The 12046-nt window shown below is 40.0% G+C and overlaps 1 protein-coding gene across 1 annotated transcript in view; it reads right to left on the bottom strand.

The window, feature by feature from the left end:
- The window catches only part of COL4A4 (collagen type IV alpha 4 chain), a 113459-nt gene that overhangs the window by 98670 nt on the left and 2743 nt on the right, over positions 1-12046 (bottom strand). Inside the window, exons 2-4 of the mRNA XM_084847142.1 lie at positions 11382-11553; positions 8501-8543; positions 4085-4162 (exon numbers count right to left, since the gene is read on the bottom strand). Of these exons, the coding sequence (XP_084703268.1) occupies positions 4085-4162; positions 8501-8543; positions 11382-11425 (165 nt within the window). The 5' untranslated portion in view covers positions 11426-11553. The remainder of the gene's footprint in view (positions 1-4084; positions 4163-8500; positions 8544-11381; positions 11554-12046) is intronic.

The following is a 12046-nucleotide window of genomic DNA, read 5'->3' on the forward strand; positions in this document are numbered from 1 at the left end:
TGACACAATCTCTTAGAAGAAGCCAAATTGGGTCACATCATGAATGCAGGCTTGCTTCTATGATCTACTTAACTCTATTAACAAAGCCTACAGTAATGAATGGGATAAAACCTGAGAGGTCAGAGCAGGACATACTGTGTGTGTGTGTGTGTGTGTGTGTGTGTGTTTTAAAAAATATTCAATGAGACCAATTTTAACCAATTAAATCTTTGGTTTTTGAAAGCTCTCAGAATCCAGAGCAATGCAATTGCATGTTTGGAGTAGGCAGAAAAAGGAAGAGCCAGTTTTACCAGACTCTTTTCTGAAGCTTGGCAATCACCTTCAAATGAAAAAGATGATTAATGACATCATTCATTAATAAAAGCCTGGTCACAAGAATATGTTTTATTGTATATAATAATTTGAAACCTTGGATTCTTTGAGATATAGGCCCAATTCAGACACCACGGAGCTCAATAGTCAAATCATCATTTGACAATTGGGAGTACTCCACAGGCTCATTATCTCTACCCTCTCTATACTCTTCCTTCCTCTTAGGGGTCACATGCTCCTTTCCCCTTTTCTCTTTCATGGTCAGCATTAACTATGGTTTACTGTTGCCTGAATCAACACAGTTATGGTTAGTGTTATGGTTTATTCTGAAAGCAGCAATTCAAACTAGAATTACATTATGGTTATGCTGGTTTAGATACCACTATAAACAACAGTTATCACTAATTAGGAAAGGGAGGAGAAAATTCATGTGAACAGTACCAGGAAGTAGATGGAGAAGTGCTCCTGATCACCCCGCTATGTTTTGTAACTGAACCTTGTGTCATCTAAATCAGGCTTGAGTTGCCATTTAAAAACAAAACAAACCACACACAATATTTGGAATTTAATGTGACTTGAGAGTCCATAACTATATGCAAGATCGTGGCCCAGAGTTTCAATCATCTTTCTCGTGCTATTACATGAGATAGTTTTGATTTCCTCATAAGACAGGGAGAACAGGTAATCCCAACTGGCTTTTGTTCAAAGGCATAGCAGTTGTGAATGTTGGTCCTAGCAGCAAGTGGAAACCAAGCTTCAAAGTACTGTTTACTCCTGTGCTTCCATTTTATTTGATGGCTGCATTTTTCAGCAATTAAAATTCCAACTCATTCAAGTATGGTCATATGGCATTTTCTGTTTCTCATTGCCCTGAAATTGTTCATTGTCCCCCAAACAGAGTACACAGATTTCACTGTGTCTAGATTTCACTGACTAACATGTTGAACTCTGTTCCTGCAGATATAATTCAATGGAAAGAAACCTATTAACATGATATTGAGGATTTTAAAGAGCAAGGTATTGCAGTGAAATGGGAATGTGTGATATGCACTATTTTGGAAACATGGATTTAACAGCCTATTCATAGTCTCCTTCTCCTTAATTTGTTGTTCAGTTGTTAAGTCGTGTCCGAGTCTTCGTGACCCCATGGACCATAGCACGCCAGGCCTTCCTGTCCTGCGCTCTCTCCCGGAGTGTGCTCAGGTTCATATTCATTGCATCGGTGATGCTATCTAGCCATCTCATCCTCTGCCGTCCCCTTCTCCTTTTGCCTTCAATCTTTCCCAGCATCAGGGTCTTTTTTCCAGTAAGTTTTCTCTTCGCATTAGGTGGCCAAAGTATTTGTGCTTCAGCTTCAGTATCTGTCCTGAGCAGTCAGGGTTGATTTCCTTTAGGATTGACTGATTGGACCTCCTTGCAGTCCAGGGGACTTGAAAAAGTCTTCTCCAGCACCACAGTTCGAAAGCATCAATTCTTCGGCGCTCAGCCTTCCTTATAGTCCAGCTCTCACAGCCATACGTTACTACTGGGAAAACCATAGCTTTGATTATACGAACCTTTGTCGGCAAGGCGATGTCTCTGCTTCTTACTATGCTGTCTAGGTGTGCCATAGCTTTCTTCCCAAGGAGCAAGCGTCTTTTAATTTCATGGCTACAGTCACCGTCTGTGGTGATCTTGGAGCCCAAGAAAATAAAATCTGTCACTGCTTCCATTTCTTCCCCTTCTATATGCCAGGAAGTGATGGGGCCAGATGCCATTAATCAGGACACCAAACTGCTCTCAAGTATAATGGTAAATAGACTTAACTCTTTTATAACTCAGTATATCTCCCCAGACCAAGCAGGGTTCATACCAAAATGGCACCTCCCTGATGGAATCAGGGGAGTCTTAAATACTGTATATCACCACAATGAAAACTTGTTCCATTAGGGGTAACATAGTGGAGTGTCATTGTGAAAGTAGTCATCGTAAGCCCCTTATTTTGAGTGATCTATATATTGTTGAACTCTGACCACTGTTATACAGTTTCTGTTTTACTGAATATATATCCCCTCTTTGGAATTTCAGATAGCTATTATTCAGACCAACTAAGCCATTTCACTATTAACTGTTATTTAAACTAGGCATAGGTTGTTGTTGTTCAGTCGTTAAGTCGTGTCCAACTCTTCTTGACCCCATGGACCATAGCAAGCTAGGCCTTCCTGTCCTCCGCTCTCTCCCGGAAGGCATAGGTAGCAATGGCTAAAATTATTGCTTATTCTTAACACCAGATGAAATGAATTTCCACCAACACGTCAGGTATTCTAGGATCAGGTTTATGGTTGTAATCCTGGAATTTAGATATTTGAACACCAGAAGCCCCAACATTTCTGTCCTCCACATGCAGACTGGAATCCTTACTTTGCCTATCTGTAAATCCCACTGAAATTGAATGAACCTTTTTATCTGCAAATGTATTTAGGGATGGTGTTGATGTTGTTGCATGTGAGCTAGCAGCACTTATAATAATTGCTGGTGGCATTAGAATTTTTCAGAGTCAATTCAAGGTGATGGTTTTAATCTTTAGAACTCTAAATAGCCTGAAACTAGGAAGGGCTTTTCTACATGAGGCTTTTAACCTGCATCTTTACCGAGGCTTCTCCTTCCAGATTCTTTGCGGGATTAGGAGCAGCTCCTTTACAATTTTTTTTTTTCTGGGGCTTTTCTTTCCTGTCTTTCTATATGTTCCATTACACAATCACTAGGTGGCACTGTGGTATAGTGGAACTGCAGAAATACATGAGGGTTTCATGCCGCCATTTAGAAAAAACACCACACTTTCCTCTTTAGGGGGAAAATGTGATAATGGTTGCAAAGCATGCAAGAGGTTGAAGAGAAAATAAAACCTGGAGGTTGATGATGAAAGGACCTGCAAACTCCCATGAGTGAGCAATCATGAGCGCACAATAAAAGCTTTGTGTGGAAAGGCTCAAAATCTCAAGAATCGCCTCCTTGCATATGAATGTTGCTCTACTTACAAGACCCTTATCATTGTCATTAAGGGCACAATCCTATCAAGATAGTCAGCCGCCTCTGAACTCAGAGGTGACCGCCTATCGTAAGCAAGGCAGGAGAGGCACAGGGTGGATCATTCCCTCTGCACCTCTTCTGCCCTGCTATTTTCCACTAGACAGCCTTTTTTGGCTGTCTAGCCACAGGGGGCCAACCAGGAGAGGAGGCTGCGTGTACGACACATAGGATGTGTCATACATGCAACCTCACTCTCCCTGCCCTGGAACACCCCCCAGAATGCCCCTTTTCAGTCACTCTGTTCTCCTCTTGCAAGCCCTGAGGACGGGGCTTCTCCACACTGCCTCCGAGGCAGTAGGGACATGGGGGGAGGTCGGTTCCTGGAAAAGAGCATATCCTATGGCCCTCTAGACAGTGTCTAGCAGCCATAGGATTTCTCCCTCCATGTTTGGCAGGTAGGTATGAGCCTTTTAGACTGTGGTGACCAGACTATGGAATGGCCTCCTGGTCATTGTGCATTTTTATAAGAGCACTGGAAACAATTCTGTTTCAGTAGGCATTCTTAAGGTAATGTCTCTAAACATGTTTTACCTTATAGCCACTTGCACCATTGCTTTAAAACTGTTATCTCGCTGTGTGGTGTGTGTGTTTTTTTTCTTTTAATGTGTTGTTTAAACTTGTAAGCCACATTCACTACATGTTAATGTAGAAAAGTGGGGTATAAATTAAATAAATAAATAAATAAATAGAATTAAACACTTACTCTTGAGCCTTTTTCAGGAAAGCATTGACAAACTGAGCAATCTTGTCCAGCACAACGGGAAATATATGCATATTCACCCTAAGAAGAAACAGAAGTTAGTCTTCTGATGTTTAATTATTTCCTTATTTCAAACCTGTTGGCCCCAGTTTAGCTACAGGTGCAATGTAATCCTATGCCAGTTAACAGTGTAATGCTATGCATGTCTACTCAGAAATAAGTCCCACTGTGTTCTTTGTGCCGTATTCCCAGGTATCCATTCGTAGAATTGCCACCTTCCCTCCCACTAACTCATTCCATTCATTTCAATGGGACATAAGTCATAATTAACTTAAGCCGGACTGGGGCTATTATACTTTATTTAAAAACTCCACACAAATTAGGAGAAATAAGGCATACTGAAAATCTTGCTTCAAAAAAACTAACTTTCTGATAGTGGATAAATTAATAATAAAATATTGTTTCATGAAACAAGAGTGTTTAATGTATGTCTGTGGATCCCCAAAGAATGCGGATCTAGCCAAGATAATACATGCCTTAGTTATGTCACACCTAGATTATTGCAATGCAGTTTGCAATGCACTCTGCATAGGGCTGCCTTTGTATCCAGGAACTTCAGTTAGTCCAGAATGCTGCAACCCAGTTGTTACAGGAGCCACATGCCCACATGTGACTCCCTTGTTGAAACAGCTGCACAGGCTTCCAATGTATTTCTGGGTACAATTCAAATTGCTGCTGATGACCTTTAAAGCACTGAACGGTTTAGCACAGGGATACTGGAAGGACAGCCTTCTACCACGCAGGTCTGCCTATCTACTGAAATCATCTTCAGAGGCCAACAACCCCACCGATACACTCCATTGGGATTAGTGAAAGGATGTTTTCAATGGCCACCTCTAGGCTCTGGAGTTCCCTTCTGAGAGAGGCCGGCTGTACTTCCTCATTAATGACCTTCCAGAAGCTGCTAAAGAGCTTCCTTTTTAGGAAGGCATTTAATGTGTGATTTTTAACTTGCTGTTTTAACCTGCCTTTATTTTTTTTGAATATTTTAAACATGACTGCGTTAAATATTTTTATTTTCTGCTGCTGTTTTTGTGTTTTAATGTTTAATGGAAGTTTTCTAACTGTAAGGTTGTTCTTAACTGTGCCATTTATTACTTCTGCTGTTAGCTGCCTTGAGTCTCAGAAAGAAAGGAAAGGAAAGGAAAGGTAGAAATGTTTAAAAATAAATAGATAAAAATACAATCTGTAGCTCATTTAAGTCATAAGGCAATCAACTAAGGACACATTAACAGCATATGAATAGCTTATGCTCATTTTCATTTCAAACCAATAACTCACAGCAATGTCCCTGAAGTTCATGAAACTTCTGGACTGTTGTAGAGTAAATAGCTATTGGATTGCAACACTTGTACATGATCCACCACATAATTGTGCAGCTGCACAGATCCCATAATAGAGCTTGTATAGGAGATATTTTTGATGAATGTGACAGTTGGCTTCAACTTCCAAATGGTTTGTCAAAACTGCTACCCCTGCCCAGGAATTAGTTTTCAGAACCAACATTGAAACTTTAAAATATATATTAAATTAAATCAAATCAGTGCCAGCTCCAGATTTTTGAGGGCTGTAGGGTAAGTCACCCTCAATGGGGTGCCTCCCTCGGTGAATCTACCTTCCCATCCCAATTGTCAGAAGCTGCTATTGCTCCTCATCCTCCTTCTCATAACTGCTATCACCTGCTTGCTTGACAGGCAGAGAGCCACCGAGCAGGCAAAGACCTACTTCTCGCCATAACCATTGTCCGGACCAGAATGAGAGGCATGTGAACAAGTAGGCTGCAATGGTGATAAAGGGGGGTCTTGTTGATCATTCCCTTCTGGTGTGTGGAGTCCAAGTCAAGTGCCCAACCATGCCTACTCTTGATGCCGGCCATTGAATACAATAAATATTTAAATAATATTTTAATCCTAAACATGCTTACTCAGAGGTAGATTCAGCTTAGTTGGTAACAATTCCCAAACCAGGTACTAACAATTGTTCCAAGGACAAGGAAATATCTGGATATTATATGATTTTTGGATTTTTGAAGCTCTGAAATATTCTGAGTTGAAGCTTTACCCCAACGTGTTATCAGGAAAGGAGAAGAGATATTCCCAGATGGTGTTTCTGAAACATATTTGTGGTTTGCCTGACCTTAAGTAAAGGTGAATACACAGAGTCCAGAACAACAAAGCCAAAATGTCTTTCTGACAGGAATCCTGTGTCTTTAACAGCTTCACAAGAGGAAGAAATTTCAGCATGTGAAGCTTCTCTCTTCACTGTATCTCCATGAAAGGAAAAGTGTCATCTGCTTAATTTATGTTTGTAATTCAGCTGTTGAAAAGTACTGGAATCCTGCCAGAAAAAAGAAGACGCTGATAGCCCTTTTCCCCACACAAATTCCCAGCCTCCTTATTCGAGAATACATGCTTAAAGAATGTAAAATTGCTACCTTTAGGGTGTAAACCTGGCACTTTTATGGACAGATGGTGATACTAACATGCTACTGGAAACAGGGTGATGTATCAACATGCTTTCAAGACAGACAGCAGTGGTTTCCAAGAGATAATATGGGATAGTGTCCAATAATGTGACATTATAGAGTACATAGTGGGGCTGGAGTGAAGCTTCTCCAGTGTTGCAATATCAGCCTACATAAATAACTTTCAATATAGTTTGTCATCATGGTCCACCTTCTCTTAAGGTAGGTTATTTTAATAGAAGCATGCACAATGCATGCTTTTATTGCATTGTACAATTGTATTGTATTTTATTATATTGCACATGTATTGTATAATACATGTACAATACATGCTTGACACAGCAGTCTTGAGCTCAAACTTTACTGTATCATTATATACTTAATCAACACCATATATAAGTCAGTGATGATTGAAAGTATAATTGATTTTGCTTGGACTTGAATGTCCCTTCTTTTGTGGGTTTGAGTCTCTCACTAATAATAAAAAGGATTCATATTTTGGTTTTTGATGTGGAACTCTGGTCAGAGTTTGTCTAATAAAATGAACTAAGGCCGCAATCCTATGCATGTTAAGACAGAAAAAAGTCCTGCATGCTGGGAGTCACAGGACTTTTTTCTGTCTAAACATGCATAGGATTGTTCCTTAAACCACTTTTTTCCTTATCTAAAATATTTCCAAAAGATTTTGTGCTCTTGACTTTCAATACACACACACACACCACACACACATGGGTATTCTCTGACTTTTTTTTCTTTCTGTTTCCTTTTCTTGTATCTTGAGATGGAATTTCCATGAGAATATAAATCGGTACTTCATTCGTCTCTCTTGCTTGTTCTAAGCATGCTTCTATAGCAGTATCAAAAGAATTTGTGTTTTTCTACATTTCTACAAAACTACATTTCTCTATTATTCTAGGAAAAGTGTTTATTATTCAGCGTTTAGCCTTGGGCTGTAGATTAAAATGCTAGAACAGTCAAAATATAGATTAACAATATAATTTGTGACCTTTTCTCAGAAAATAGCTTACAATTCTTAAAGAAAACTACCATGGTTAGTTTAAGGCAGTGGTTTTCAAACAGCATTCTGGGGAACCATCAGGTTCTTTGCAAGCTCACCATGGGTTCCTTTAGTGGGAAGGTTTGTAATGGCAAATAAGTTTCCCTCAAAGACACTTTGTTTTTCATTACAAATTTTCATCTGCAATGTGCAGCTGCAGGAAAATACTAAATGTGTTCTAGATTACACAGTTCCCATGGGACTGCAGTAAGACTACATGAACTGAGTATATGTCCTAGAACATGGCCCAGAATCTCCTGAAATGTGTTGGATTTCCATGGCAGATGTGCAAGTATGCCTCCTCAGATGAGTAAATGGGGAAGGACTTCCTGAAGACCAAAAACTTGAAAATCACTGATTTGAAAAAGGGGGAGATATTATTACTTCCATTGACTTTGTGAAGTAAGCAATGTACTGGCATTTTTAGGGTTTCAGATTGAATTAAGGGTACAATCCTATGCATGTTTAGACAAAAAAAAGTCCTACAACTCCCAGCATTCCCCAGCCAGCCATCTGGTTGGGGAATGTTGGGGGTTGTAGGACATTTTTTCTGTCCTACAGTTATAGCAAAAACTTGTGCATGTCTACTTAGAAGTAAGTCCAATTACATTAATCAGTAAAGGCATATAGAAATCCAGGCTCAACTGATTAATTATTTCAACAAATCTATCCAAGCCTACAGACATATTCCATAGTAGTTCAAGTTATGTTTGCATTTTAGTGAAATTAAACAAAGTAGTTAAGATAATTTCTTGTATTGGTCCAACATGCTGGTGTAAAGCCCCAAAAATCAAAATAAGCATTCAAAAGCTCCCTTTTAAAAAAAGTGATAACTTACCCCATAAACTGATTGGATTGAAGAAACAACTATCATCAGCCACCTAGTAGATAGTAAGATCTAGGTTAATTTATTGTAGTCAGCCCCCAATTTACTAGAAAACAAAGAAATCTAAAATGAACCACTTTTCAAACTCTTTAGCACTCACAGGTAAAGGGAGAACCTCCAGTAAAAGTATACATATCATGAAATAGCAGCCAGTGATGTCCTCTGTAAACACAAGGGTGGGACAGAGCATCTCCACTGCTTACAACATGAGCTGCAGGTGTAAAGTCAAACGCAAACAGAGAGTACAGCCTTGTCTTTGCTTATATTTTTTCCACCCCTCTCTACCATCACATTACTCTACATGGGAGTAATGTGGGTAATAAAGTGGGAATATGTTCTTGTAATAAACAGAATGTATTTGCAGCTTCTTCCTTCCATCAGCTAATCTCTGTTCAAAATTTTGCTAGTTTAGTTTTGGATTCACAGAAGCATAAATAGAGCTCTGCTCATGGAATGGTGCTTTTCTGCCTCCTCCCCCCCATTGAAGCCCTGTACCAAAAGCTGATCCTGAGGTTTGGGGAACCATCTAGAATGACATGGGATGAATGGGGATTTGGCCCCAGACATTTTGTATCCCTGCTTAGTGAAAATTATCCCCCCCAGCAGTGGGATGTCCTCCCACACCTACAGAAACTGAGTGCAGGAGGTGGGTAGGGAGAAAAGATCTGGGATCTAAGATCATTGTCAGTAATCCTTCTCTGTGAGCCCCTGCCAAAGGAAGTGAGGTGGGTGGCTACCAGGAAGAGGGCCTTTTCTGCTGTGGAACCCCGACTGTGGAATGAGCTCCCTAGAGAGATTCGCCTGGAACCTACGTTGTACTCCTTCCGGTGCCAGGTGAAGGCCTTTTTATTTTCCCAGTATTTCAGCATTTTAGCTTCCTAGTCTTTTAGATTTGGTGTTTTAAATCTATGTTTTAAATCTCTGCATTGCTGCTAGGTTTTATTCTGACTGTACTGTTATATTGTGGTTTTAAGCTTTCATATTTTATACTGTTTTATGCTGCACTTTGTGGTTTTAATTTTTGTGAGCTTCACAGAGAGCCTCGGCTATTGGGCTGTATAGAAATAAATAAATAAATAAATAAATGAAATACTGAGGGGTAGAAAAGCTACAGCTTTATGGGGAAACAAAGCTAGAACACTGGAGGGAGGAAACTCTATCTTCTTGCCCATCAGATTTGGCTTGTATATATTTGTGTGCCTTTTTGGAGTTAATGCATATGCCAGTATCAGTACTTTACACCAGTTGAACATGAGTGGGACGGTGCTATCATACTCATGTCCTACTTGTGGATTTCCCACAGGCAGCTGGTTGGCCACTGTGTGAGCAGAATGCTGGATCAGCATGGCTCTTCTTATGTTCTTATCTTGATAGCCTTATGCTCCATGAATTTGTCAATTCACCTTATATGGATACTGATACTTAAGTGGAAAATTGCCCGGGAAATCTAACACAGTCACACTGACTTCAAATTTGACCTCTTGGACTTGGTGTTGCCTTTCGTACCTGTGGTATACGTTCTAGATGAGCTTCTATTATTGTGGGTTTGAGTAACCTTGAAGCATTTTGAAGGGGTTTAAACCTGTTGACTCTCCCTTTCAACTTCCTTTTTACAAGTTTCCTCATTTTAGAGATGATTACTCTTTTGAAGTCAAGTGTGACTGTGTTGGACTTCCTTGGCAGTTTTTTAGCTTCCTTAAATATATATTAAATCTGTTAGCACTGTGGTCACTGTTTCTGATGGGTTTATCATCACTCATATCTCTCACTAGGTCCTGGGCAGCACCAGTTAGGATTAAATCCAGGGTGATCTCACATCTGGTTGGTTCCGTGACCAACTGTTCCACAGCACAGTTGTTTAGAGCATCAAGAAATTTAACCTCTTTATTGTGACTGCAACATGCACCTATTCACTCAGTGTGAGGGTAATTGAAGTCACCCATTATTACAACACTTTCTTGTTTGGATACCTCCCTGATTTCATTTTCCATCTGAAGGTCACCCTAGCATTCTGGTCTGGGGGATGATAGGATGTCCCTAGTACTAAATTACTTTTGAAGCCCAGTATTGTCACCCACAACACTTTTGTGGAGGAGTCTACCCCTTTTAAGTTTTCTAGTCTGCTTGACACTGTGCCCTCTTTGATGTACAGAGCAACACTTTCTCCAGTACACTCTTCCCTGTCCTTCCTAGAGAGTTTATATCCAGAGATGACCGTGTCCCACTGGTTCTCTCTGTTCCATCTGGTTTCCATTATGTCCACTGTATCTAAGTTCTCCTTTATAACCAGGCATTCCAACTCTCTCATCTTGGCTCAGAGGCTTCCAACATTAGCAGAGAAATACCTATACACAGTATCCCTCCACAGATGTCTCTAGCATGTGCATCTTCTGCTACGGCCCTTAGGCCTCTTTGCCTGGCTATTATATTTCACCATATGCTCATGACCTATTCACTCCATTTGGGAAATCAGAACCATTTTCACCTTTATCCCCTTGGGATGATTCAACCTGAACCTGGATGCTTCCCTGCTCCTGTCAGCTTTTCCCCAGGGTTCATTTTAAAAGCTCCTCTGCTACCCCTTTTTTATGTTAAACACCAGCAGTCTGGTTCAGATTCAAGTGGAGCCTGTTCCTCTTGTACAAGTTTGGTTTGTCCCAAAATGTTCCCAGTGCCTAACAAAAGTATCATGGAGTAAATACAGTGTGGAAGACATTTCAAGCAGCATTCACATGATCAAAATAACTTGTAGACTGTTCCTGCCCCCCACCTCATTCTCCAATCTAAAGATAAATATTTCATTTCACTAATAGAGATGGAGTTTAAAACTTACCATGCACCTGTGATAATAAGTTTAATCCATTTTAAAGAATGCATTATGGATCCAGTTTGTATTAATACATTTGAATTCAAGCCTTCACTGTTTGATTTTTAATAATAGCGACTTGGCTTTACTGCATCTGGAAGCATGGAAATCGTGTTCAGCATTCTTCCGCCTTCTTAATCTGCTCATCAAGAAAGTATACAAGTGACTCAACTTCACATGCATATTTTAAAAATTACATTTAAGGTGAAATATGTTGAGAAATATTAGCATGCTCTCCTATCTTTAAAGACTGATGCAAATGGTCAGTTAAAGTAGTCTCTAATATCACAGCTCAAAGACTCACTTGTTGTCCATGCTTGCTTCTTACATAAGTCCAGGTGTTTTAGGCATTTTTATCCCACTATCTGGCCAATATAATTTTCCCCAAGGACCCTATTCACTAACAAAAACAACTGCACATGCAATAATTCTTAGGTTTTTGTTCAAAACATATCAAATTCATGGAAGATAAGGCTGTCAATGGCTATTGGTCATGATGGCTGCATATCACCTCCAGTCTCAGAGACGGTAAGCCTCTGAATACTAGTTGCTGGGGAACATGAGGAGAGTAGTATTGCATTCAGGTCCTGCTTGTGGGATACCCATAGGCTGTTGCCAGCAGGGCAGCAGGA

Source organism: Heloderma suspectum, chromosome 3 (genome assembly GCF_057233095.1).
Source record: "Heloderma suspectum isolate Gila_16-S chromosome 3, 16-S_ref, whole genome shotgun sequence".
Lineage (NCBI taxonomy): Eukaryota > Metazoa > Chordata > Lepidosauria > Squamata > Helodermatidae > Heloderma > Heloderma suspectum.